General features: G+C 37.6%; 3 protein-coding genes and 1 long non-coding RNA gene across 8 annotated transcripts; 3 read left to right on the plus strand and 1 right to left on the minus strand.

Moving 5' to 3' along the window:
- Positions 1-224: 224 nt before the first annotated feature.
- LOC135162422 (neuroglian-like) lies at positions 225-7,202 on the plus strand. 5 transcript variants are annotated; one of them, XM_064120861.1, is made up of 7 exons: positions 225-362; positions 430-519; positions 2,152-2,227; positions 2,297-2,429; positions 2,731-6,185; positions 6,384-6,480; positions 6,764-7,202. In XM_064120861.1, exons 3-6 carry the CDS (start codon positions 2,173-2,175, stop codon positions 6,473-6,475), a joined length of 3,735 nt encoding a protein of 1,244 aa, XP_063976931.1. In that variant the 5' UTR covers positions 225-362; positions 430-519; positions 2,152-2,172; the 3' UTR covers positions 6,476-6,480; positions 6,764-7,202. The 5 variants fall into 5 exon arrangements, with proteins under 5 accessions (XP_063976931.1, XP_063976932.1, XP_063976929.1 ...); XM_064120862.1 differs by lacking the exons at positions 225-362; positions 430-519 and adding an exon at positions 647-667; XM_064120860.1 differs by lacking the exons at positions 225-362; positions 430-519 and adding an exon at positions 1,447-1,578.
- LOC135162436 (uncharacterized) lies at positions 6,763-13,058 on the minus strand. Its single transcript, XR_010298961.1, has 5 exons — positions 12,214-13,058; positions 11,897-12,025; positions 10,986-11,406; positions 10,728-10,890; positions 6,763-8,037 (listed from the first exon to the last, which is right to left on the minus strand). It is a non-coding gene; the product is annotated as an uncharacterized LOC135162436 (long non-coding RNA).
- Positions 8,026-18,818, plus strand: LOC135162420 (protein artichoke). The gene is made up of 6 exons (XM_064120854.1): positions 8,026-8,279; positions 12,523-13,130; positions 13,445-13,618; positions 14,735-14,853; positions 15,435-15,581; positions 15,717-18,818. The coding sequence occupies exons 1-6, from the start codon at positions 8,275-8,277 to the stop codon at positions 18,669-18,671; spliced, it is 4,008 nt and encodes a 1,335-aa protein (XP_063976924.1). The 5' UTR covers positions 8,026-8,274; the 3' UTR covers positions 18,672-18,818.
- A 137-nt stretch (positions 18,819-18,955) lies between these two features.
- LOC135162433 (uncharacterized) lies at positions 18,956-24,611 on the plus strand. The gene is made up of 3 exons (XM_064120892.1): positions 18,956-19,555; positions 21,616-21,777; positions 21,891-24,611. Exons 1-3 carry the CDS (start codon positions 19,486-19,488, stop codon positions 22,097-22,099), a joined length of 441 nt encoding a protein of 146 aa, XP_063976962.1. The 5' UTR covers positions 18,956-19,485; the 3' UTR covers positions 22,100-24,611.
- Positions 24,612-24,736: the final 125 nt, after the last annotated feature.

Raw genomic sequence — 24,736 nt, forward strand, 5'->3', positions numbered from 1 at the left:
CATTTTTCTTTTGAAAAATGTAACCGTGAGAGCAAGAGAGTTGTGCAGAGTGGCCACAAAAAACCTGTCCTGCATAATTACATTATCGGTCAGATCTCGCACGACTTCTGTCCAGACTCCTACGGACCCGTTCCCAACCGGGCCTTCTTGTTCTTGAAAAGGAGACGAGAGAGAAAGAGAGAGGGAAGGGTGAAGAGAGGTAAAAAAGATAAAATGAAGGTATATGGGAGGAGGAGGACAATAACGAGGTCCTCCTGCGCGAACGGACCGCAGGGGGTCTGGTTCACCCTGTCGTATACCTTCGGTGCCAACACCACCGTTGATTGATCCCAAGAATATGTATATCAACACGTGGAAACCCTGTAAGCGCCTCGTTAATCTCCAACAACAAAAAACCGAAATTATATTGTCTGACGGTTGACTTTTCAGAGTTTATATTGTTCCGTTGATGGACGAGGAGTTAATGGAGAATCTCGTGGTGAGGAAGAGGAATGTTTTCTCGAAGTTTTCTATGGAAAGGTGAAAGGAAAATTTTTTATTGTTGTTTTTTCTTGACAAAATGATTGAGGACTTTTCCCGGCATTCTGCGCCAGCAGGTAGATTTTTTGTTTCATCTTCCTTAGCTCCAAAATGAATTGGATATTTTCTCAAGCTCACGGTGAACCAGGTATGGGATATTTTAGAAATTTATTGAATATTTTTTATTCTATTCTGATACGTTCGTGCGTGTGATACCAGATAAGAAACGCTGATTTCAGAAAATTTGGGACTTCTCCTACTGGAAATATCTTGTAATTATTTTAGGGCATTATGATCAGTAACTAAAACTATTGGGGATTTTCCGTAACTTTTCGACGTATTGAATTCAGCAGCGAAATCCTAAAAGGACTCTTGATAAATCGACTTATCTTTGGACCCAGTTTTCGGGCCATATCTTAGAATCGAAAAATTCATGTAATTTTTATTGAAGTATTTCGCTTTAGGAGTATTTTGGATTTGGTTCAAAAAACACAAAATAATTCAATTTATTCATGTTCTTTATGTACTCACTGATAGAACGATGCAATTATTCCAAACGAAATTCATTAACTGTTAACGAATGAACGTTTGATACAACCAAAGGGGCCCTAACCTATAACCTGAATCCATTCGTTGTAATAACTAATCCTGACCAGCACTGGTTGTACCAAAGGTGGCTCGATTTATTATTAATTAAGGAATCATGGGAGCTGTTGAGAACGGTCGTTGTTCGATGCAACTGCATTGTTTCGCCTGTTCGGGTGTGTTGAGTTTTCACAGTAACAAATATCTCTATCACTGCTCCTTGAATTGAGTAATGGCGGTGTTGTATCCACCAATCGCCAGCTCTTTGTAGTAAGCGTGGAAAGCGTTGAGGGCACCACACGAATCGGGCACACACAGGTAGAAATGTATAATGTGATGTGTGTTAGTAACATACATAACATACAGTAGTGAATGTGGATGGCAGAAAGAGAGATTGTTATCCTAAGAATGTTTGGCACTAGTTGAATATTGAAATACATTATTTTTCTACAACGGATTAATTACTAAAGCAGGGTGAGTGTATAAATAAACGGGCCATTCGTTTTTTCCTTTGATTTTTTTTCTGTTGTCAAGAATAAATGACAGCCGTTTGTCGTGATCAACTAGTCACTCTTTCGGGTGTGACCGTTTACCCAGTGTACAATGCATTCGTTGTATTTTCGTAATGTGTTCACATGTTCAATTTATTCCCAAACTTTGTGGATTGAAAAAGATATTTTTTAGGTTATTCAATGGGCAGTCAATAAAAGTCGGAGTATTTTAGTTGTTGTAATTGTTATTTATTTATGAGAAATCAAGGGCGGTGAGATCATCGGGGACTACCTGTTCTAATGAGTATTGGTGAGGGCGCGAGTATCATTACCAACACTATTATGATTCATATTCCGTATGATTTTGAATGTACATCGAAGGCAATGGGGATAATCAGGATGAAAGAATTTGCTCAGTCTTTATCTTGTAAATATATTTAACACAGAAAAATTACAATTAATTTTCTAGTGCCTGTCCATTTCACCCAAGGTGTCCATATTACCCTTATATTTTTTGTTTAGTGTCCCTCATATTCGAATGTATTTTTTGTTGCAGGTAAAGTATCGTTGAAGAACCATGAGGTGTTGTTTGTTTATTGTCGTCGCCTCAGCGCTTTATACGTCTGCCTCAAGTAATGCAATTTTCAAACATAAATATTATACCCCCAGGAACGAAAGTTATAATCAATTATATGTTACAGTTCAATATCCACCACAGATTATAAAACAACCACCGACAGATGAGCTGCTCTTCCAGGTAGCCCAAACGAATCTGAATGAAAATGACAAGCCTTTTGTGATCGAGTGCGAGGCGGAAGCAGAGCCTGCACCAGAGTGAGTTTATTACGTTTATATTTCGAGTCATTCATTGAGTCATTCTGATGACGAATTTTTGCTGGACTGGAGTTGTTGAAACGTTCAATCGCCATGAGTTGGGCGAGGGAGTGAAAGCTCACTGAGTTTAATCAATTAGATGACCTCATTTAACCTTCAGCCATTTGATCCCTTAATGACGGGACACAAAAAATAATATTATAAGTTGTAGCCAATAGACGGAGAGTAAAGTTCAATAAAAATTATTCATAATAAGTCATAGTAATAATAAATCATAATAAGTTGCCATTTTCAATTCCAGATACCACTGGATAAAAAATGGCAAAAAATTTGAATGGCCGGCGTACGACGATCGTATTTCCCAGCAACCAGGTCGAGGTACTCTCGTTATTTCTCGTCCGCGAGACGAAGATCTCGGGCAATATCAGTGTTTTGCCGAGAACGAGTGGGGGATCGCCACTTCGAATTCAGTCTTTGTCAGAAAAGCAGAGCTCAACTCTTTTAAAGATGAAGATCCAGTGACAGTGGCAGCGAATGAAGGCGATCCTTTTAGCATGACTTGTCAGCCACCAGATGGTTGGCCCAAGCCCCACGTTTATTGGCTTATTCAAGATCTGGGGGGCATAATAAAATCCATCAACAATTCTAGGATGACTCTAGATCCTGAGGGAAATCTTTGGTTCTCGAATGTTACCCGGAATGATGCGTCTGATGGTTTCTATTATGCCTGTGCAGCAACCTCCCTTTACAGAAAGGAATTTAAAATGGGAAATCGTATCTCTTTGGATGTCATATCATCAGGATCATCAGCTTCACGAAATAAGTACGAGCCGAAACGTCAATATCTCTCTAGGAAAAATCAAGTGGCTTTACGAGGTAAAAAAATCGAGTTGTACTGCATATTTGGAGGTACACCGCTGCCTGAAATAGTTTGGATGAAGAACGGGATGAGAATAAAATCGAACGAGCGCGTAACTCACGGAAATTATGGTAAATCGTTAATAATAAAACAAACAAATTTTGAAGATGAAGGAACTTACACTTGTGAGGCCTCCAATGGTGTTGGAAAAGCTGCAACACACTCGATGGATCTGAAAGTTATGGCAATTCCATACTTTACGATAGAACCAGAGATTCAAACAGCCGCAGAAGACGAAACCGTAGAATTCCGATGTGAGGCCAGTGGAATTCCCGAGCCAGAGATACAATGGATTCACAATGGTAAACCAATTGCTGAGGCTCCCCCAAATCCTCGAAGGAAAGTCACTGCTAACAGAATTATCATTGAAAAATTGACTAAAAAAGACACTGGAAATTATGGCTGTAACGCCACTAATTCTTTGGGTTATATTTACAAGGACGTTTATGTAAACGTCCGCGCCCTTGAGCCTGAAATCACTCAACCACCAGAGAACAAAGCGACAATTGATGGAGAGACTATAATAATGATTTGCAAAGTTTTTGGTGCTCCAAAACCTGAAGTAAAATGGATAAGAAATGGTTTAGAACTCACTGGAGGTCGTTACAAGACTCTAGAAACGGGTGATCTCGAGATAACAAATATTAATTTCGGTGATGCAGGATCTTATACTTGTCACGCAGCCAATAAATTCGGTCAAGTTGAAGCGTCAGCAGTCCTTGTAGTAAAAGAACGTACGAGAATCATTGAAACCCCTGAGGATTACGAAGTGGTTGCAGGTGAAACAGCCACATTCCGATGTAATGCAGTTGCCGACTCGAATTTAACACTTCAAATCGATTGGTTAAGAAACGATGAAATTTTGGATACAGAGACAGAGCCCAGATTTATCATAACTAGTGATTATTCCCTATCGGTGACCAAAACCACTGAATTAGACTCGGGCGTTTACACTTGTTTGGCTACCACCGAGCTTGATACGAGAAAAGCACAAGCAACATTAATTGTTCAGGACGTGCCCAATGCTCCTATTCTCAAAGAAACAAAATGTCTTCAGAAACAGGCGAGAGTCTCCTGGCAGCCAATGGGCGACAATCGTGCGCCAATTCTTCGTTACGCCATTCAATACAACACATCATTTACTCCTGATTCCTGGGAAATCGCTCTGCCTTCTATTTCAGCTGCTGAGCAGACATATTTGGTCGATATGTCCCCTTGGGCCAATTATACTTATCGCGTTATTGCTTGGAATAAAATAGGACCCTCAATTCCATCTCCACATTCAACAGTTTGCACAACTCAGTCGGATGTGCCATACAAAAATCCCTCCAATGTTATGGGCAATGGAACAACACCCCAGAATCTCGTCATAAGTTGGACTGTGATGCCTCAGATTGAGCATAATGCACCTAGATTTATGTACAGAGTTTATTACAGGAGAGATATACCTGGACAGGATTGGATGAGAGACGATATTCATAATTGGAGAACGAATACGTTTGTAGTGGATAATCAACCAACATATCAGCGTTATCAAATTAAAGTAACTGCGATCAATGAAATTGGAGAGTCGAGAGTTGTGCCTGATATCGTTATTGGACATTCTGGTGAGGATCAGCCGACAGCTGCTCCTGGCAATTTTCGAGTGAAGGCTTTGTCAAGTACCACTGCAATGCTTACGTGGACTGGAGTTCCTTTAGACACAGTTAGAGGAGAATTGAGGGGTTACAAAGTACAGACATGGACTGAGAGAGATGGTGAGGATGGTATGAGGGAGATTACGATAGCAGGTACTGACAGCACTAGTGCAGTCATTAATAAATTCGTCCCGTTTAACAAGAATTATGTGAGAATCTTTGCGTTCAATGGACGATTCAATGGTCCTCCTTCGGAAATATTGAGCTTTGAAACTTCTGAAGGAGTACCTGGAACTGTCCTAAGTCTTGATGCCTATCCATTGGGATGTTGTGCCTTATGGCTGAGGTGGACTAAGCCAGCTGAGCCGAATGGTAGACTGACTGGCTACAGGATTTATTATCAGATGGTCAACGGAACACGGCTAGGAGCACTATTGGAACGTCAACCCCATGTGCTGGATCCTCAGGCGACTGCCACTAAATTAGCCAGTTTGAAACCTGAAACTAAGTATAGGGTTCATATCAAGGCTACTACAAACGCTGGTGAAGGTGTAAACTACTATATTGAGGAGACCACGAAAGCTTCTCGTAAACCAGACGTTCCGACATTCAGATGGGAGAATGTTCCAACTTACAATGGTTATTCCACTGTGAAAATCATATGGTTGCCGAATAATCAAGGGTACCCTGGCAGTCACTTCTTCGTTATCTATAGGCTGTATCATCATCCCCATCAACTGCAGACTGATCCCGAGTTCCAGGGTAACGAGATCAATATTAGGGGACTACAGGCTGGCCAGACCTATGAGATAACAGTGGTAGCAGTCGATGGAAAGTACTTGACCAAGAGTGAACCACAGTTGGTGTGGACAACCACTGATGGGCCTATCGTCGAGCCAGTTGAGGGTTTCTTTATTACTGGATGGTTTATTGGCTTGCTACTAGCAATACTACTCCTTATTCTATTACTGGTACTTGTCTGTATGGTAAGACGTAATCGTGGAGGGAAATATGGAGTCCTGGAACGAGACTTGACGGGAGGGAGAAACGAATACCCAGATGGATTCAGTGAATATTCACAACCCCTAGACACCAAATCCGCTGGGGGTCGAACTTCTGCTGCTTCATCGTCTCATCATGATGGAAGACATCATGACTCTGATGAGGATTCTATGACCGAATATCAGGAGGGGAATACTGGTAAGTTGCCCTTTTATTCTTTAAATTTTCACATTTTTAATATGATAAAATTGAGAGGTTTGTCGATAGTGACTGCTTACTATGTTTCGACAGTTACTGTGTTTCCTCAAACAAATAGCAATTTTTTGTGTTATATTTTTTATGCTTAACATTATTTCTTTTGTTGATTTATGTTCTTTTTTGTTACGTTTCGAAAAGCAGAGGGTATGAACGAAGATGGGTCATTCATTGGTCAGTACGGACGAAAAAAGGCGGAGCCCAATCCTAAGGCCTTTGCTACCGTGGTTTAAGGAAGGTATGATGGGCAGTTAAATTATTTGAGTTTATTCTTTTCATGTTAAATTGCTTCAATTATTCTGAAATCAGCAGCCGCATAGTACAGCACACTGAACTCTAAATATACAAAATATATCATTATATTCCAGTGGCGCAGCATAATGATTGTGTGAGTTGTGTAGTCACAACAGTTGATATTGATAGATGGCTCAATCAATATCCTATTAATTCCATCTGTTAGGCCAAGTATCTTTCCTCTAATTACTCTTCAACCTTCTAATACCAGATTTTTCTCTTTATAGGTCGTTTCACAGAAGATGGATCATTTATTGGAGAGTATGGCCCAAAAAATCAATTAGGTCCATCTGACAGTCCTGGCACAAGCGCAACGTATATATAATTGAAGATAAAAACACATGTTTGTTTGTGTCTCAGCCTTCCGAGGATAAAGAATATATCTCCTACCGTACGTTATACCCAGAATCGACAAATGAAAAAATTATTTATATGAATCTCATGAGATTTAATATCCATTTTTGTATTCTCATTGCACATTGTGCATCAACGACTCGAGAAATATTTTATACTATAGATAGAAATATGAAACAGTCTATTGACTGTTAACGGTTTTTATAATTTTGTTACTACAAATTCCGTCCAAACATTGTCTAGTTAATTAATTCTAGATTTAATCATAATTTTGTACGCTAGTTAAATGATAGTAAAGATCATATAGAATTTTTAATTTACGACAGAAATATCAAAACATAATTGGTTTGAGTTAAACGATCTCTTTCACTGCTACGAACGTGGCTCTGCGAGCTATTCACTACGATCGTTATGAATGAATGTACACAGATACGGATATGACTATTAGTTTCATGTATATGTGTCTCTCAAATTCTATTAATTATGAAAATTTCCAAATGCCGTTCCCACATTTTATTTCAGATGAAATATTATCATGAGTAAGGCCGATCGTTGAATAAAAAACATTTTTCCACAACAACGTAGTACCTGTTCATTTAGTTTGAGGTGAGCCTTTTACGTCTCGATGTAATTGCCAGAATCTCTCGGCATAAATCGAGGATTAAGGGATTTTTCATCCCTATGAAGTGAATTCGCTATTGACTGTATGGTGTCATGATCGTTCCTTTTCTGGAGATGAAAGAAACTGGAGCAAATGAACTCATGTTTTTTTTCTGAATATTACTCATGAAAGTAATCTCACTACTTTTCTTCGCTGTGCTTTGAATTGAGTAGAACTACTTCCTACAAATTACCAAAAAAAATTTCTTCAAAAATAAAAGAAAAATTGAAAACCTATTTTCCTGCACCATTATTCGTATATCCTCGGTAGGCCTTATTCGCGTCGATGTACTTCCCAGAATGCATTCGCCGTTATGTGCTAAAGGCCCTTCCTCATGGAGTGGACTTGCTTTCGACTATGCGAGCTGGTTTTCCTCTCTTCTTTTTCACCTTCTCCCCCTCTCCACTCGCAGGTTATTTCACCTTCTTGGCTCCTGGCTGACGTTGATCACGCTGAAGCACAATCTCGGCGCCAGTAGTCCTTCTTCTGTAGACACGAGAGGCATAAAATTATTGTACAAACAAACAATTGCCATTAAAGAACTTGACTCATGCTTTGCCTAAGTAATTCTAGTGAATTATCTGTAATTCCCAATATATTTTTATTTAATAAATTCCACACACTGTTTGCTGTTAACAATATGTGTGTGGCGTTAGCCACGAGTTTATGATTGTGAAGTGACAATTCCAGTGGATTTTCTTGACCAATTGAATCTGCAAAATAATGAGGTATTTTCACTTACATAGAAATAATTTATTCTGAGGACATTATTCCTTGGAAATATAGACCAAATTTTATATTGAAAAAAAAAATATTTCGTTTGGCTTTTTTTAAGTTTATGAGACAGTAAAGAAATGTAGATTTTAGACTGGAAACGGGTTTCCTTCTTATTGTCGTTGAACAACAGGTTGAGTAGGATAACATTCTTGAGAATTCCTGCCTGAACTTGGCTCAATTGTTATTATTATGTGGTAAAATGGAATTGACACCCACATTCTCTCCTTCTTTCCATTTACATCAATGAACATAATATATTCTCAAGGTAGGTGTCGGCGGATAAACATTGAAGTCCAAACATTTCGATGAATATTTTTTTGTATACGAACGCATATTATTTTCAAATCATAATTTTTTCAATTGTAAATTCCGTTCCACTTGACACTGAAAAATTAGGGATTTTTTCGACTGTACTTTAGATTAAATCAATTTCAATATTTCGTGTTACAGTGCTTCTAATCTAGTACAACGATTGCATTGTGATTGTTAATTACGTTGAATATTCAAGTTCAATTAAAAATTGGACTCAATATTTTTTAATTTATTCCACAGTTCGTTGATTCTCTCTAGGCTTCACCTATACTGAGACAAATATCGTAGATTTAATGAAATATATTTTGTTGGATCGATATTCTTTCGTATCAGAATAGAATTCTGATGTTTCAACGTTTTAATTCTTTTTTCACTTCCATAGAGCGTAGGACATGAAGTATTCCATTGAAAATGGGTCATTATTCCATTAAGAATATCTCATTGCATGCGATTCCGTTGATATCGCCTTCACTAAGTTTTCAGATCAACGAAAGGCGATACATTTAAATAACCGTTAAAGTTCTATAAAATATTCACGGAATACGAGTCAATATACGATAGATTCGAACCTTCATTTGATCGAATCATAAAATTCATGTTTGGAGCCCTCAGAATCAACGATCGAAGCCTAGAGTTCAATCACATTTCGCTATATCAATGAATTATTTCGTTGGCCTTATTAAACAAGACAGAGTGGTTGAGTCAAAAAATCATCGTTCCATTTTACTAAATTTTTGTTTAAGTGTATCTTTAATGAAAATGAAAGCCAATTTTCTTCCGTTACTATTTATCAAAGTCATTGGACCTTAACTCTGCAATCTTTCTCATTTTAATTTTTTTTCTTCCCATCTGCTAGCGATGATACAACGGGGAAGAACCGTTACGGAGTTGGAACTAAATTGCTCTCTTGAGAAGCATCAAACCCAAGGTGTATATTAAACCTAGCACGGATGATTATAAACGGAAGGATTACCGGAAAAGACCGTTTACAGGGCTAACGAAACAAACAACTCTTTCTCTTTTCCAGGAAAAAAATTCAGTGAAAATTACCTAACTGTTTAATAATGTGTTATATTTTGATCATGTCATGAAAGTTGGAGCTCAGCAATATTTTTTGACTGAAATTTTTCGGTAAAATTTATTTAACCGTTCGAGAAACATTATCTAACCGCACAGTCAACTTGTCCGACTGGTTAATCATTTTTGCCTAAATGCAATGCAATTATCGGTCAGTACACTCAATTAAAAAAAATATTTTTGTAAAATATTCATTCACTGAGGTAAGAGATGTGTTTATTTTTTCTTCAACAGTCTATTCCTTCAGTGGAGTCATTGAGAAACGATTCTCATTAGGCTTCAATTACGTCAATTACATTGTTCTAGAAGATGATCATGTATGTTAGAACCTTGAGTGAACTTCTTTGATAATGATGAACTCCGGACATTGAAACAATTATCGAAATTCTCGGGGGGGACAATAAGAAATTTAATGAGAATGAATAATTGTGGATAATTATTCATTTTTATAAGATGATGTTCTTATACCATAATTGAATAAGTATTCATTCTTGTTGAACTATTGAAATGCTGGAGCGTCTAGACTCAATGTGGGACTGTGTTTCTACTTCAAATTCCTTGACCTTTCACATTTCGCGAGTCTTTTATAATGCGTGAAGTAGAACGAACGATATGCAAAAGCGAATGCGTATCATGAATGAATTATTGTGTCGTATTGTCACAGGACGATATACATCAAGACAAATAGTAGAGAATGATTGGGAAATATTTATAATCAATTGAAATTATCACGGGTTTTATTACGTAAGAGCAGTCTGTTGAGTGCACTTTCGATAGTAGAAACGATCTTCGTATTTATTATCGTAGATAAACATAAAAAATGTCTATTTGCCTGAAAAAAATAAATAAATGTGCTCCTTGGAAATGATTCGCTCAGATAAAAATGATATTTTCGTCCTTGAGCATAAGATATCGACCCAATAAATTTTAATGAACAAAAAAAGGATTTATTAATGTAAACCATTCAGTTTTTTACTTCCAAATTTAGTGGTATTATCGGAATCACTTACGTTTGAAATGATAAACAAACAATTCCACTTCCGTTTCCACTTGTTGAGTTAGATAGTGAAATTAATTTGTCTTCGTTTATGTTTCTGCGTTAAAATTTCTCCTGCACAATGATTCCTCTCGCTGGACACATAATTTACAACTGAACCCGATGAATGTTACTTTCTACAATGATAGTGCAAATCTGCGTAAATTCTCTCTATATAATGACCTTGTAGTCAAAGGAAATCGCGATGAAATTGAATGATTATGGTTATTACCTTCATATTTTAAGTTTTTTCTGGTACTTTTATTCTCTGAGCATCATATCTTATGAGGAATGTTTAAAACCTTGGAAGAGTTACGAGAAAGTTCTCGTCTCATGTGGAGACATCAATGCCATACAGGTGCCTCTAGCCTCCGGGTAATTCCTCTACAGGTTGTACTTTTCAACTTTTCAGTAATTTCAAGAAGAAAACGACAACACTAAATTGAAGAATGTATCTGGAACAATGGTACTTTCAATGAGAGAGTTTATTTTTCATTGGGAAAAAATTCATAAAATTAATTTTTTTCCAGTACTTAACGAGATTATCGCCAGTTAACGAAAGTATTTCGGTCGTCAAAATTTTCCGGTCTCTTAATGTTCTGCTATAATCACGTGATCCATTCTGAATGACGAAAATATTCTGGTGTTCGAACCTGAATTGATAATTGGAAAAATATGGTTATTATTCTTAATTTAATTCAAACTTTGAGTTTTGAGGCCGTGGAATTAGGAATTTCTGTTAAAAAATGGGCAGAATTCGTTTTGCAATATCTCACTAGTAGCAAATGCGGAGCAATTGAATAATTTAGAACATTTAATCAATTTTTTTGGGGGCGCGACAAAGGAGGACATTCCAATTCAGTGGCGAAGCGGTAAAGTGAGATAAGCCTCGTTTGATCGCTCACCAGTGTTTGATAGCTATCTCGAAATCAAGGGGAGATAGGGAAATTTTTATCAGAACCTTTTTTGTGGAGCGAATTGAGTACTACAACAAATGTCATTACAAAAAATGCACTATCTCTGTTAGATTCGGAGATATTGCTGAAAAACTCGACTATGAGATAAGTCAACTTATCTCGCTTTACCACTGCTATTGAATTCCATTCATTTATTTATTATTAGTCCAATTGGAATTCCACTCACCCCTGTACTGCATTCGTCAGGAGCCCGAGAAGAACCTCCCCCTCAGCGGAAAACCTTTTACCAAATACGATTATCACCGGCGAATTCGGAACGCCAGAAAATTAACGCACCGCTCGAGAATCGAACCTGCTACCCTCGTCAGACAGTGGATTATTTTTTCTTAGTATTTTTTTTTTCAAATTAATGCTAACAGTTTTTCAGTTTGGAATTAGGGGAGAAGCAGTGGAAGTCGTTAGTTCCGCTGTATATGGCAGAAAGTATAATAGTTGAGTAGAAAGCAAATACAAGATGCGGCCCAACCCGATTCTTGAACCTACCTGGCCTATTCCCATCTCCATTATGTCCTTCCTCTTTCCTTTTTTCCTTTCTTGACAGAAGGTGGAAAAAGTTTGCCGCTGGCAGCTCGATTTCACACGAGTCAGGTTTTGAAAACATGAAATTATAAACTTCTACTTCTTCTACAAATAGAAATGATCACTTTAAATAAATAAAAATTATTGACATTGGCCCAAATTTTTTTTTTAACATTTCTCCAATTGTCGATTATCCGCTGAGTAAAAAAGTTGATGAAAATACATTTGCACAATCTCGTGAAGCTCAATTCATGTCAATTTTTTATTTTTCAGACTCTTCCACATCATCTCACTCTTAGTGATTATAACAACCACCAGTAAAGCACAATGGCGGCCCTGTGTAGAGCTACACCGAGACATTCAACTTCCCTGCAAATGTTCACCATCTCCAGATCGTCCCCGCTACCTCAGGATGAACTGCGATCGAGTGATCTTCACACGAGAAAATCTCGATCTACTCCGAGATCAGCCAATAATATCAATCACACGAAGGAACGTGGGCTACCACAAATTACCTGAGGATCTTTTGAATTCAGGTCTGGAACTCGAGCGCCTGGATCTCACCGGTAATTCGATCCATCGATTGATGGATCGACACTTGAAGGCGCAAATTGGTCTCAAGGAGTTGCTGCTTGGCGAGAATCACCTGGGAAATAATTTGAATCCGATATTTTCTAGTAATGAGTTTAGAGAGCTGAAAGAATTGAGATTGCTTGATCTCCATGGGAATGGACTCATGAGTATTGAAGAGGGAATTTTTAAAGGATGCCTGGAACTCGAGGAGCTGTACTTAGATGATAATAACTTAGTGTCTGTCCCAGCGAACTCCTTGAAAGGCCCCAGAGCTATGCGAATCCTTTCACTGTCGGGGAACAACATTGGTGAGTAAGCCTGCCTATTTGCCATTCATTGCACACGCACAACGATAAAAAAATTATTGTCAGAGAATTTTACGTTGTCCAATCATCATTTGGTTGTTTATTCACAAATAAATATGGTTTTATTGTGAGCATGAGTTATCTTTTCCCAACACGCAATTAATCCCTTTTAAAAGAAAGCATCTAATGCTTTTTGTGAGCCTCTGTTGCTCTGATTGTTCGCCTCTGAATGGACGTCCTTGAAATTCAATTGTGTCGATTTTCTAGTTGTGATTGAATACGACTCGGTATAGTCTGACTAATCTTATTATTTTCAGGATCTTTATCAAGAGGTGCCTTTGGCACCCTCGGAGAGTCACTTATTCGAGTTGATTTGAGTCGCAATGAGCTCTCCCACATGGAAGACAATGCACTCATCGGTTTACACCATATGCTTTTCTTCAATCTCTCCAGCAACGATCTCACTCGTTTCAACAGTGACGTCTTCAAGGGTAATTTTCTGACAATTTTCTCACTAGTTTTTTTTCGATTATGAAATATCCAACAATGCTATTTTTATGGGAAAGGGGAACATTCGCATATCGTGAGAACCATCGTGAACCTGGGTGTCACGTAAAACGTCGGCCGCGAACGTAACAATGTGGCTGTTTTTTGTCTTCATTACAATAACATCAATTTCTTCGTTCGTGTGTTTTTTTTTTCACATAGATGAAGGCCTGATTTTCCCACAGGACTCTTAGATGTTAGGAATGCCTCCCTGTTTTATTATCTGGAGTTGTGCAGACTTTACATTTCTCGACTACAATTCCCGTTACTTGAAAATTGAATGTTGCTCGGTGTTTTTCGGGTGCAAAATGGATGTAGTTTTTTAGTTGCAGTTGAATTTCGCATTTTTTGAGATTTCAAAAATCAGGCAAAACTTCACTTGATTTTTTCAAGGCGATGAAACTTTGTGGGCCATTGAATAATAATAGAATAGAAAAACGATATATTTTTTCACATCAATTTTATCAACTGGCTCTCCGAAATTTATAAAAAATTTTTTAAAAGTGTAAAGACCCCGGCAATAGCCCCTTCGCTGCATTTCAAAATCTATTGGCACTAAAACTACCTCTTGAACCTAAAATCTACCCCCGTCATCAGTGAGTCTCCTGACCTCTGAATGTTTTTGCATCAGAGTTGGAATCCGGCGATTTAATCCCATCATTCCAGCACAACATTTCACTTTGATGATAATTATGCTAATTAGCAGTGCTATTGTGTTTGCAGTGAAATTTCTAGGTGAATGGCAGACACTCCATTCCCCTAACTATGGAAATAATCTCCCAGAGAACAATACTACTACTAATTACATTGTACTTGTAAAATTACGAGTTCGAGATTGAAAAAATATATTTGTAGCTCGATTGATTCATTCCGTTTCAGCTAGTTGACCACTTTCTCTCGGTAATGAAACGTGATTATCTTGTCAATAAGATCCCACATAGTTTCGAAAACGTTTGTGACTCCTCTATATTTAATTATTGAACACGTGCACAGCTACGTGACTCAAAATTTTTTACTATCCATTCAATCCCAGTGGAATTATAATATTAACATGTTTGCAGGTGCTTACAACTTGTTGCAGTTGGATCTGTCTATGAACTTTCTCCAGGAATTTCCAAGTGATGCGTTGAGATATCTAGAGAGATTGAAGTTTCTGAATATTTCCAACAACTTGATCACTGTACGTACATGTTCTTATATTTTTCATCGAACGAGATTTTGGCAACTTTTTTATTATATTAATTTTCAACAAATGCGTAGAGAGAAGCCAAGACAAGAACGATCCGCCCTTTTCTCCTGTTTAAATGGAATTTATTATTTCTTATCTACCATTAAAATTTAATATAAAATTATTTCAAGGAATATGCGATGTAAAAAATAGTATATTAAGTTGTAAACGCATAAGGAACTACTTTTTGAAGACCGAGATTAAGCGTGATACCGTTAAGACCCATCAACAGTTACATTGGAATCGGTGAATGTGAAGAAAAATCTCCTCACCTCCGATTAGTTTTCCCACGTCATTTGAGCTATAGTTTTTTGTACCCACATTCTTTTCCGGAGGAATAATTCTGTTCAGACATAGTTTTGTTAAATGAACTGATGGTTGCGTTACCCAGGACTGACGACGCCGACGTGTCGGTGGTAGGGTCCAAAGGCAACACATGTTGGCTCCCAGTTACGCACGAGAATTAAATTATTTACATAAGATGAAAAGATGATACTATTACCTTGTATTTATTAGTGGGTGATTTCATACAGGGCATCGAGAGGAATCACTTGTCTGGCCTGACCGAGCTGCAAGTGTTGGATGTGAGCAAGAACAATATAGGACGACTTGGAATGAACACATTTTCCAATTTGACCTCTCTCACACGGCTGGATTTGTCGTTAAATGCCCTCAGAACGGTAAATGATAGCACTCGTTGCAGCGAACAATTGGAAAATACGAGACTTTTTAATTGATATATATATATATAGAATTTGTTTTAAGGACTTTCTACTTTTACCCCTTATTTTTCAACATCTTTACTTCCATTACAGATCGAAGAATCCGCATTTGAGGGTCTAGTCAACCTGAAATGGCTGTCTCTCCAGGACAACAATATTCTTCTGGTCCCAACGTCCGCAGTGGGTCACCTACCGTCTTTGAGTCACCTCCACGTAGAATTCAATCGCATTGCAGCTCTTTCAAATGACCTTTTGAGATCCGTCGCACCCAGCCTCGTGTCTCTCTCTGTCACCCGTAATCTCGTCCGGGAAATTCCCCCACGAATGTTCCTCAATTTCGAGAAACTCATCAACATCGAACTCTCCGGTAATATGCTATCCTCAGTCACACAACAGACATTCGCCGGTCGTGAGGATACACTCCTGAATCTCGACCTCTCGAATAATAGACTCGTCTCAGTGGCACGATTATCACTGCGCAATCTTCTGTCACTGAATCTGGCCTCAAATCATCTCAAGCACCTGTCAGCCGAGACCTTAGGATCGTTGCCGAAATTGAAGTACCTGAACATCAGCAACAATCCTCTTCATAGTGCTTTCCCACCGGTATTCCCTCCTTCCCTCGTGACTCTGGACGCCTCCAGGACAGGCCTGAAGATCCTCCCACCAATACTCCTCGACAAACTCGCTGCTCTCAGCCGAGTCATCCTGTCGCACAATCATCTTCAGGAACTCGGTGAGAGGACCTTCCAGCATCTCTACAACCTCACAACCATAGATCTCTCCTACAACGTCATCGAGCGTATGGAAAATGCAGCTTTTGTTGGCCTGATCAATCTTTACGAGCTCAATCTAAAAGGCAATCGTCTAGCTTCATTTGCCGGTGAGTTCTTCGACACCGGAACTGGCCTCGAGATCATTGATCTCTCCGACAATGCGATTACGTATTTATCTCCTACAACTTTCATCATTCACCCGAGGCTGAGGGAACTTCGCTTGAGTGGAAATCGCTTCAACCGATTTCCCAGTGAATTCATTAAAAATCTCCAGTTCCTTGAGCTTATGGACTTGTCAGGGAATTCTTTGAGGAACGTTGGAGAATTCGCTTTCTCGCAAATTGGAAGACTTCGAGAGTTGGATCTGTCGCGAAATCGGATTGAATCTATCGACGAACTGGCCTTCCACAACTCTACCCAGCTCCAAGTGATTGATTTATCGGAAAATGTGTTGGAGATGATGAGTGAGAGAACAATGGAAGGACTTCTGAGATTGGAACATCTTAATCTGCGAAATAACAGACTAAAGACTCTTCCTGAAACGATCTTCGATCCCACGAGAATAAAGAGTGTCGAGAGGATTGATTTATCGGAAAATAAATTTCACGAGATACCGATCAAGAGTCTTCAACGACAATCCAACTCGTTGAGCCACTTGAACATGTCCAGGAACAAACTGGCTGAGGTTTTTACTCAAGAATTAATAAATACACTGAAAGACCTGGATTTATCCCACAATTCCCTGAGCGAAAACGCTATTCGGGGAATCCTGGGCGAAGCTAAGATCCTCCGGACATTGAATCTTGCTTACACAGGCGTCAGGAATGTAACGCGCTTGGAGATGCCATTTCTGAAATCTCTGAATTTATCTGGAAATGAAATAAGAGAAATCAAACCCTCGGTATTGGAAAGAGCAACGCTGCTCGAAAGCTTGGATCTCTCTCACAATGATCTAGAGGACTTTGCGAGTCTTGCTGTGACGTACAGGACACTTCCTGCCCTCCGGCATCTTGATGTCTCGGGAAATAAACCGATAAATATCAACGAGACGTCGTTCAATGGACTTGAACGTCTTCGATCATTAAAGATGTCCTCTCTACTCCAAGTCACGAGGATCGAAAAAACCGCCTTCAAGTCACTGGGTAAACTTCGCACTCTATCAGCCTATGATTATCCGCGTCTTGGGTACTTCGATGTCCAGGGAGTTCTCAAGGATATGCAAAATCTTGAAATCTTAGACATTGAGATTAAGGATTCGTCGGTTGGAAATGACCTCTTGTCTATTCGTTCCCATCCTCGTCTGCGTGAATTAACGCTGCGAGGAGATCGATTGAAGAACGTACAATCGAGTGCTCTTGTGGGAGTCAGATCATCGTACCTAAATCTTGGACTCAAGAACACTTCGATTGACAATCTGCCAACTGCGCTGTTATTCCCAGTGCCCAGGTTGACCCAAGTGAATTTAGACATTTCTGGAAGCAAATTTACAACGATATCACCAGCGCTGCTGGCAGCATTGGACGAGCGAAGTGGAATGGTAAAAATCAAAGGTTTAGAGTCGAATCCCATTGTTTGCGATTGTGGGGCTAAGCATTTGTGGAGATGGTTGCGAATGTCTATCGATGAATTCAGTGGCAGATGTTCGGCTCCTGAGCATCTGGTGGGTAGATTCCTGATAGATTTAACAGAGGAGATGTTATCGTGTGAGAAAACAACTTCCATGAAGGCCCAGACAACAGAGACAATTCCATCAACAAGGATTACTCTCTCGTCTGAGCCAGAAATCATTTGGACTGTTGCTCCGACGTCTGGTGAAACCAGAAATAAAAATTATCCCGATGTAGGAACATCGAGTTCATCGAGCACCGATGATACTCTCATTATTGGCATCGTTGGTGGAGTTGTTGCATTCATAGCCATTGTCATCATCATTATTTGTATCTGCAGAATGAGGTGGTCCGGTCAAACTAATGACGCCAGGATGGCTGCCATGGCCTCCAGCATTCATGATGCAACTGTTATGAGGCCTGCAAGTGTTTATTCCGGAAAAATGAATCATGATGCATTCGTTGGTTCCTATAATGGATCCACTTTGGGACATGGTGGCAACGGCAGTGTGACACCCGTGCAGATGATGCCATTTGTACAACCAATGCACGTTGTTCATTCGATGCATGGTACACCACCACAACCCATCTATGGATACTACGGAGGCGATGGTGCTCCGGTTCCTATGTATATGTGTTCTCCTGATGACAAATTCACCCGATAATTCAGCATCGGGGGAACAAAGATTTTTCTATTACTGTTGCATTTACTTTCTCAGTTTAACTTTGTACATAAACGTATGATAGTTTATTTATGCAATGATACTTCAAATTTCACATGTGTAATTAAGAAGATTTTCATTTTATAATTATGTTGTGTTTTGTCAATTACTAAATTATTTTATTCCACTATATGTGTAGGAGCCCTAGTACGGATACATAGAGAGGAAAAATTAGTAAAATTAATTTCACTTGAGTCCTCTGAACGATATTACATATATTAATGACAAGAAAAATTACTAATATGGTAATTCTTACTTTAAAAAATGGTCAAGTCGAATTTGATACATGGAAAAGTCCGATTTGAGTGCGCCTGTGCAACCGCATAGAGCGCGTGGTAGGTGAAACAGTCCTCCCGGTATTCACCAGATCTCCTAGAAGCTCCCGCGAATTCTCGAGGTTCAGTGCATCCGCGGATCCCTCTGAGGAACCCGTACCATGACCCTCGTATGGCTTGCATCATCAATAAAACGTTGCTCTTCTTCTTTTCGTTGATTTATCCTTCTCACACATAAACTCTGCTATATCTATTGATCCATTGGAAAACGCGAACAAGTAATGCAAAATTATCAATTACTTAAGAGCTCAAAAAACCAATAAACAAAATCCTCAACAATTGAAATAGGAGGTCGGCATAACATTGAAGTGATTCGGTTGAACAGTGCAAGTGAATGCAGACATTATATTTGCTATTTGCTGTTAATGTAAATTTTTAATTAACTTATTTTTCATTTATTTCTTCACCACTTCCACGATATAATGATTTTCACCAGTGAAATTGCACCGATTTTTACACTTGCTCTAGGGTTCACCTTATACATTTCCTGCGGTAAGTCTTTTAGATATTTTAATTTATATTTGTTGTAATAAACACAATCAAATTGATGAGAAGCTAATGATTACAGAAAAACGTTTGGAGAAATTTATTTACAATGGCAGTAATATTTTTGTCACAACCCATCTTGATTATTTTCCAATACAGAATTTGAAGAAAGTAAGAATCGCGAGTGAGCTACACTCACACGATTATGTAATGCTCACAAGGCATGAAATATGATGTTGAATTTCTAATTCAATTATGTTGATGCTGAAATGACGGAAATGTAATCAAACTGGAGTCGAAAACTCGAATTTACCCGGTGAATTTATTAATTTTCGTTCAACTGTTATTTGACGAGGTTTATCGGTCTTTTATGGCGGTTGATTCGATCCTTTCCTAGATAAAAATTCTCATATTTTTGCTAATTTATTAGCAACAATTACAAGTGAATAATTGATCTCACTGCGAAAGCACAAATTAAATATCAATCTTTCCGTGAGTAAAAGTCTCAACTGAAAGAGAAAGAGAAACGTCGGAAGAAAATGTACTTTACTACAGAAAAAAAAGTTTTCCGATAAATTCTTATCGCAGCTCAATACTGATGCGATTAACCCATTTTGATGATTTACATTAATTTGTAACATATTCACTTGAGCATCTGGAGAACAAGCACTTCTACTAGAAAACGAAGAATCGTTTTTTTAGATAACAAAAATCATTAGCATCGAATTCTTTCGATAATTACCTGGGTAATACCTAGAAATGACTTTGGATGAGTAGTAAAGACCTTTCAGTGGGGTGCAGTGATAAAAAATAAGGACAGGGATGGAAAAAGATGGCTTAGCATAGAGGGTAGTTGTACTGAAGTCGTAGAACACTGGCGAGCAGTTGTTATGCTTCTTGGACTGTGGTGTGGAGAATGCTATTGTTGTAATTTCAATCTGGATCATGTCAATATATTTCTCCTTAGAAAATTGATAACCCACATATAAAATTGAATCTTCCATGAACCCCGTGAAAAATTATTTTCAAATTATAAGATACTGTCGATTTTTCAGTTGCATTATTTTTTCAGGTTTTTAATTTCTACAGAAAGAAATATTCAGTACAAATTATGCAGGCGTTCCATAATTCGTAAGCGATAATAAACATCCGAGAGTAATTACCAAAGATCGAATAAAAAATTCCTAATGCTTTGTACAGAGTGCACAGAATTGCGGAACTTTTGCATAATTTTTATTGAACGAGTTCTCTTCGTGCAGCGAGATTATTAAATGTTTTGTAGCATAAAGTTATTGTCATCCCTAATCCCGGATTTATCAATGACATTCAGAAAAATTGATAACTCTGTCAAAAATCAAGCAACAGAAGGAAAAATATTCAGGCAAAATTACGGAACTCGCATTTCGCTCACTGATAAGGGATTCGACTGCGTCAATTTTTGAATGATTTTCGTCATCATTTAATGATTTAGAGATTGAAAAAAATGTCGCTCCTTGTAGATGACCCATAGATTTTTTTCTCAATCAGACGATTGATCCAACATAATGTGGTTTGATCTTGAAAATAATGTAAATATGTCAGTGAGGGTCGCAGAGCAGATACAGAGGGATTGGGATAGCCCACCCGGGTCGATAGGGAACTTAATGACGTCACAGTGCATTTCTGCCCCAGTTTCCGTCAAGCAGTCTGCGGGACTCATCTTCAATCGAGGATCCCGGCCCATATCAGTTTATAGACAAATATTGCCATTGAGGAAGGAAAAGACATTTGCATGTAGCACCGTCATTCGGGTGTTTAGAATTTGGCCCATCATTTTAATGAAAGATTATTTGTAATTTTAATTGTTCTGTCTGTAATTACGCATTATTGATTCTTCTTATAATTTATATTCGAATATCTCTGGAACAACTCGTTCTATTTAATCGAGAGAATGAAAAAAAGGCAATCAAAACCGACGTTTCACTGCGACTAAAGAGTTACTGCCGAGAACTTCTCATTTTTCATGTTTTTTGTAAATTTCTGGGAATCATTAATCAGATGGACATGAAAAAATATTTTCGTTCCAGGAGAGGCCGTGATTTGTTACGAGTGTAACAGTAGATTTGATCCCAGATGCGGTGATCCCTTTGATCCTTATGGCCTTGGAATTGTCAATTGCAGCCTCCAGCCCCGGCTGGAACACATGAGTTCTCTGGAACCAACTGTATGCAGAAAAATTTCTCAAAAAGGTAAATAAAATATTGAATTGATGGAGTCAATGAACTGCGGTTGGACAAGTTATCTGAGGATTGAAATAGTATCGGACAAATGGAAAAAATTATTTATAATAACTAAATTCCAGTGTATGGGAAAATTCGAGTTGTTCGATCCTGCGGTTATCTAACAGACGAAAGGGATAATGCTGCCTGTGTGAGGAGAGCAGGTACCCACGAGGTTTTCGCCTGGTACTGTGGCTGCACAACTGACTTGTGCAACTCTGCACCTACCAATATACCTCAGTTCAATATTTTCTGTGTTCTCGCAATTGCTCTGGCCTTGATGATCAATTAATACGAATCCTGTGCAGTTTCCTGAATAAAAAAACACCGGGATTTTTTCTGTTTAGAAAAAGAAAGAAAAAGTCATCGATTTCTGTCGGTAGTTTTTCACATAAAATTATTGATTACCGAAAATTTGATTATGGAAATTTTGCGATGGGAAAAGAAGAGTGTGCGTATATCTCGGCGAATCGGTATCGAAATTTCCTAATGGTATACTGCGATGGCACCAGGTTTCAAATGAATCCCCAGCACTACATGTAGAAGGGAGAGAGAGAAAAAAAAATTAGTGACAGTTTCAAAATTATTCTCTTCGGTTCATACAGAAATTACCTAGAACTGACACTCGTTTAATTTTTATGGTATATTTTCCATCCTGTGACGGTACTAGAAATTCAATTATTTCGATTGTATCATAAAACTGGAGCCTCAAGGGAAAATTGAAAAAATGAAATGGAAAATTTGTAAAACGGGGAACGATATATCAAATTAAATTTCGGAGGGCATTAATATTCTCTTGAACATATAAATTTCGTGTAGTGTTCCATGATTTTTGGATTTACTAAAAGGGTAGAGCTGTAAACGCTGCAATGAGTACGACAAAAGCTAAAAAATCAAATACCGCAGCGAATAAAAAACTGTGCATCTAGTACATCTTCTTTATTCATTTTCTCGATATTTAATTCAACTGACTAGGTTGAAATTGTGACAGAAATAGCTCCTCCATTATCATCGATCACTAAACGAGAAAAGTGATTCACTTATTCACTCATTGTTCTAGATTTGTTTCATGGTTTTTCCCTGGTTAAAGATTATAGTATAGTATTAACCGATAATTGAAGTGATGAACAAACTTTCATACAATTTTATTCCACTCTTTACATATCCTCTGAAAAATCGACGAGTCCTGCGCATATCCAATGTCAAAGTACACGCGAAAAAATCAGAAAATTTACTGATTTTATCACTTTCTCGAGTCTTTTTTTTCTTAAAAATTGCTTCCATGATCCTCGTCGTTATCGTGAGAAAGTCAATGGATAGAGAATATTTCCATATTTTTTTAGAATACCTAACATATCAAAATCGACATATTTGTCCTGAATGACAGAAATCCCCTTCAAAGGCATTGGAAATGATAAATGAAATAATTTTTACACTGTTTTCAATGTCCAATCGATGTTACCTAATTGTAAATTACGAATGATCGCGAACAATGTAATTTTTTTTATCCACATGACCCCTACATTTCATATCGATTATCAATTCTGATGAAAAATTGAAGGAAACTGCCAGAATAATGAATCTCATGGCGTCGAAAACCACAAATAAAAAATGATTATTCAAAAAAATTGAACGGAAATATTACTTAAGAATTTCGAAAATCATGCAAAATTTAAATAGTCTTAAGTTAGCCATAAATACTAACGTCCTTTGTCGTTCGTCCACGAGAATTAATGAATTAATGCGTTGAATTGATTAGTTTATGCTAAGCATAGTACCTCACTCAAGAAGAGACAATGTTGCCTGGGAATTGTCTTTGATTTTAACGGATTGATTCAACAGATAATTGATAAGAGGAGTCATGCGAAATTTTCGAAAAAGAGCCAACGTAATCATCTTTCTACGGAATCAATTCTGAGTCATCGGAGGCAAGAACTAAAAAATAATTATAGATATAATTTACTAAAAAAGAAATATATAAAGTGGAAACACTCAAGCTTGAACCGTGATAATTATAAATTATTCGTGAGATGAATTGAAGATAGGCTATGAAATCAATTGAATGCGTAATAGACATGTAATTTCGCTTTCAGTAAGATTATATAAGTGTCCGAATTTTTTGAGTTCACGACGGTCCCGCGAACTCCCGAAAAAACTAAATAGTAGTAAAAAATCTCAATTTGTTTCTTGTTGAAACAGACGCATATGCCTTACAAGAAATTAGGTCGTAAGATTGAACAGAATTATATTTAATGAAGAGTAATATTCAAGTAAGTCAGATTCACGCTAATTAGAACGAATCTGAATGAAAGACATGACCGTGAGATTATAGTTGAAAAATATATGAATTTTGACAATGTTTGTTGATCAATACTTCGATTAATTAAAGGTCTTTTGATATGAAGAATCAATTTTATCAAATCAATTGAGCCAACCAATGAAATAGTACTAAAATTAAATTTTCTCCAGAAATAAAAATTTTGGTTTGTTCTGTGAAACATTTCATTGTTTTTATTGATAATTTTCGTATCAAAAGAATGCTAATAATCGGCATAATTTATTTGTAATTTTCCCAGTGGTGAAAGAGTTATGAAGACAACGAATGATATCTAATTTTTATATGATCCTAATTAGGGTTATAAATTCGACTTCGAAAATATTTGATTTTATCAATTTACCGATCTCTTTCGTTCATAATTCTTTTCCAACGGGAAAATAGAGATAAACTAATTTACACAAAGAATAAATCTAAAACCTTGTATAGAAAATCCTGAAAATAAATAAAGTATTGAATGATTACGAAACTATTGATTAATACTCCTCCATTTTTTGTGATTTCCTCAATGAATTAGCACTTTAAATTATTAAGAATCATCACCTGACCGCCAAATGCCGACATTTGCTTTCTGACTCTAACGACATAAATCAA

The sequence above is a fragment of the Diachasmimorpha longicaudata genome, chromosome 5, assembly GCF_034640455.1.
Source record: "Diachasmimorpha longicaudata isolate KC_UGA_2023 chromosome 5, iyDiaLong2, whole genome shotgun sequence".
In the NCBI taxonomy this organism is placed as follows: domain Eukaryota; kingdom Metazoa; phylum Arthropoda; class Insecta; order Hymenoptera; family Braconidae; genus Diachasmimorpha; species Diachasmimorpha longicaudata.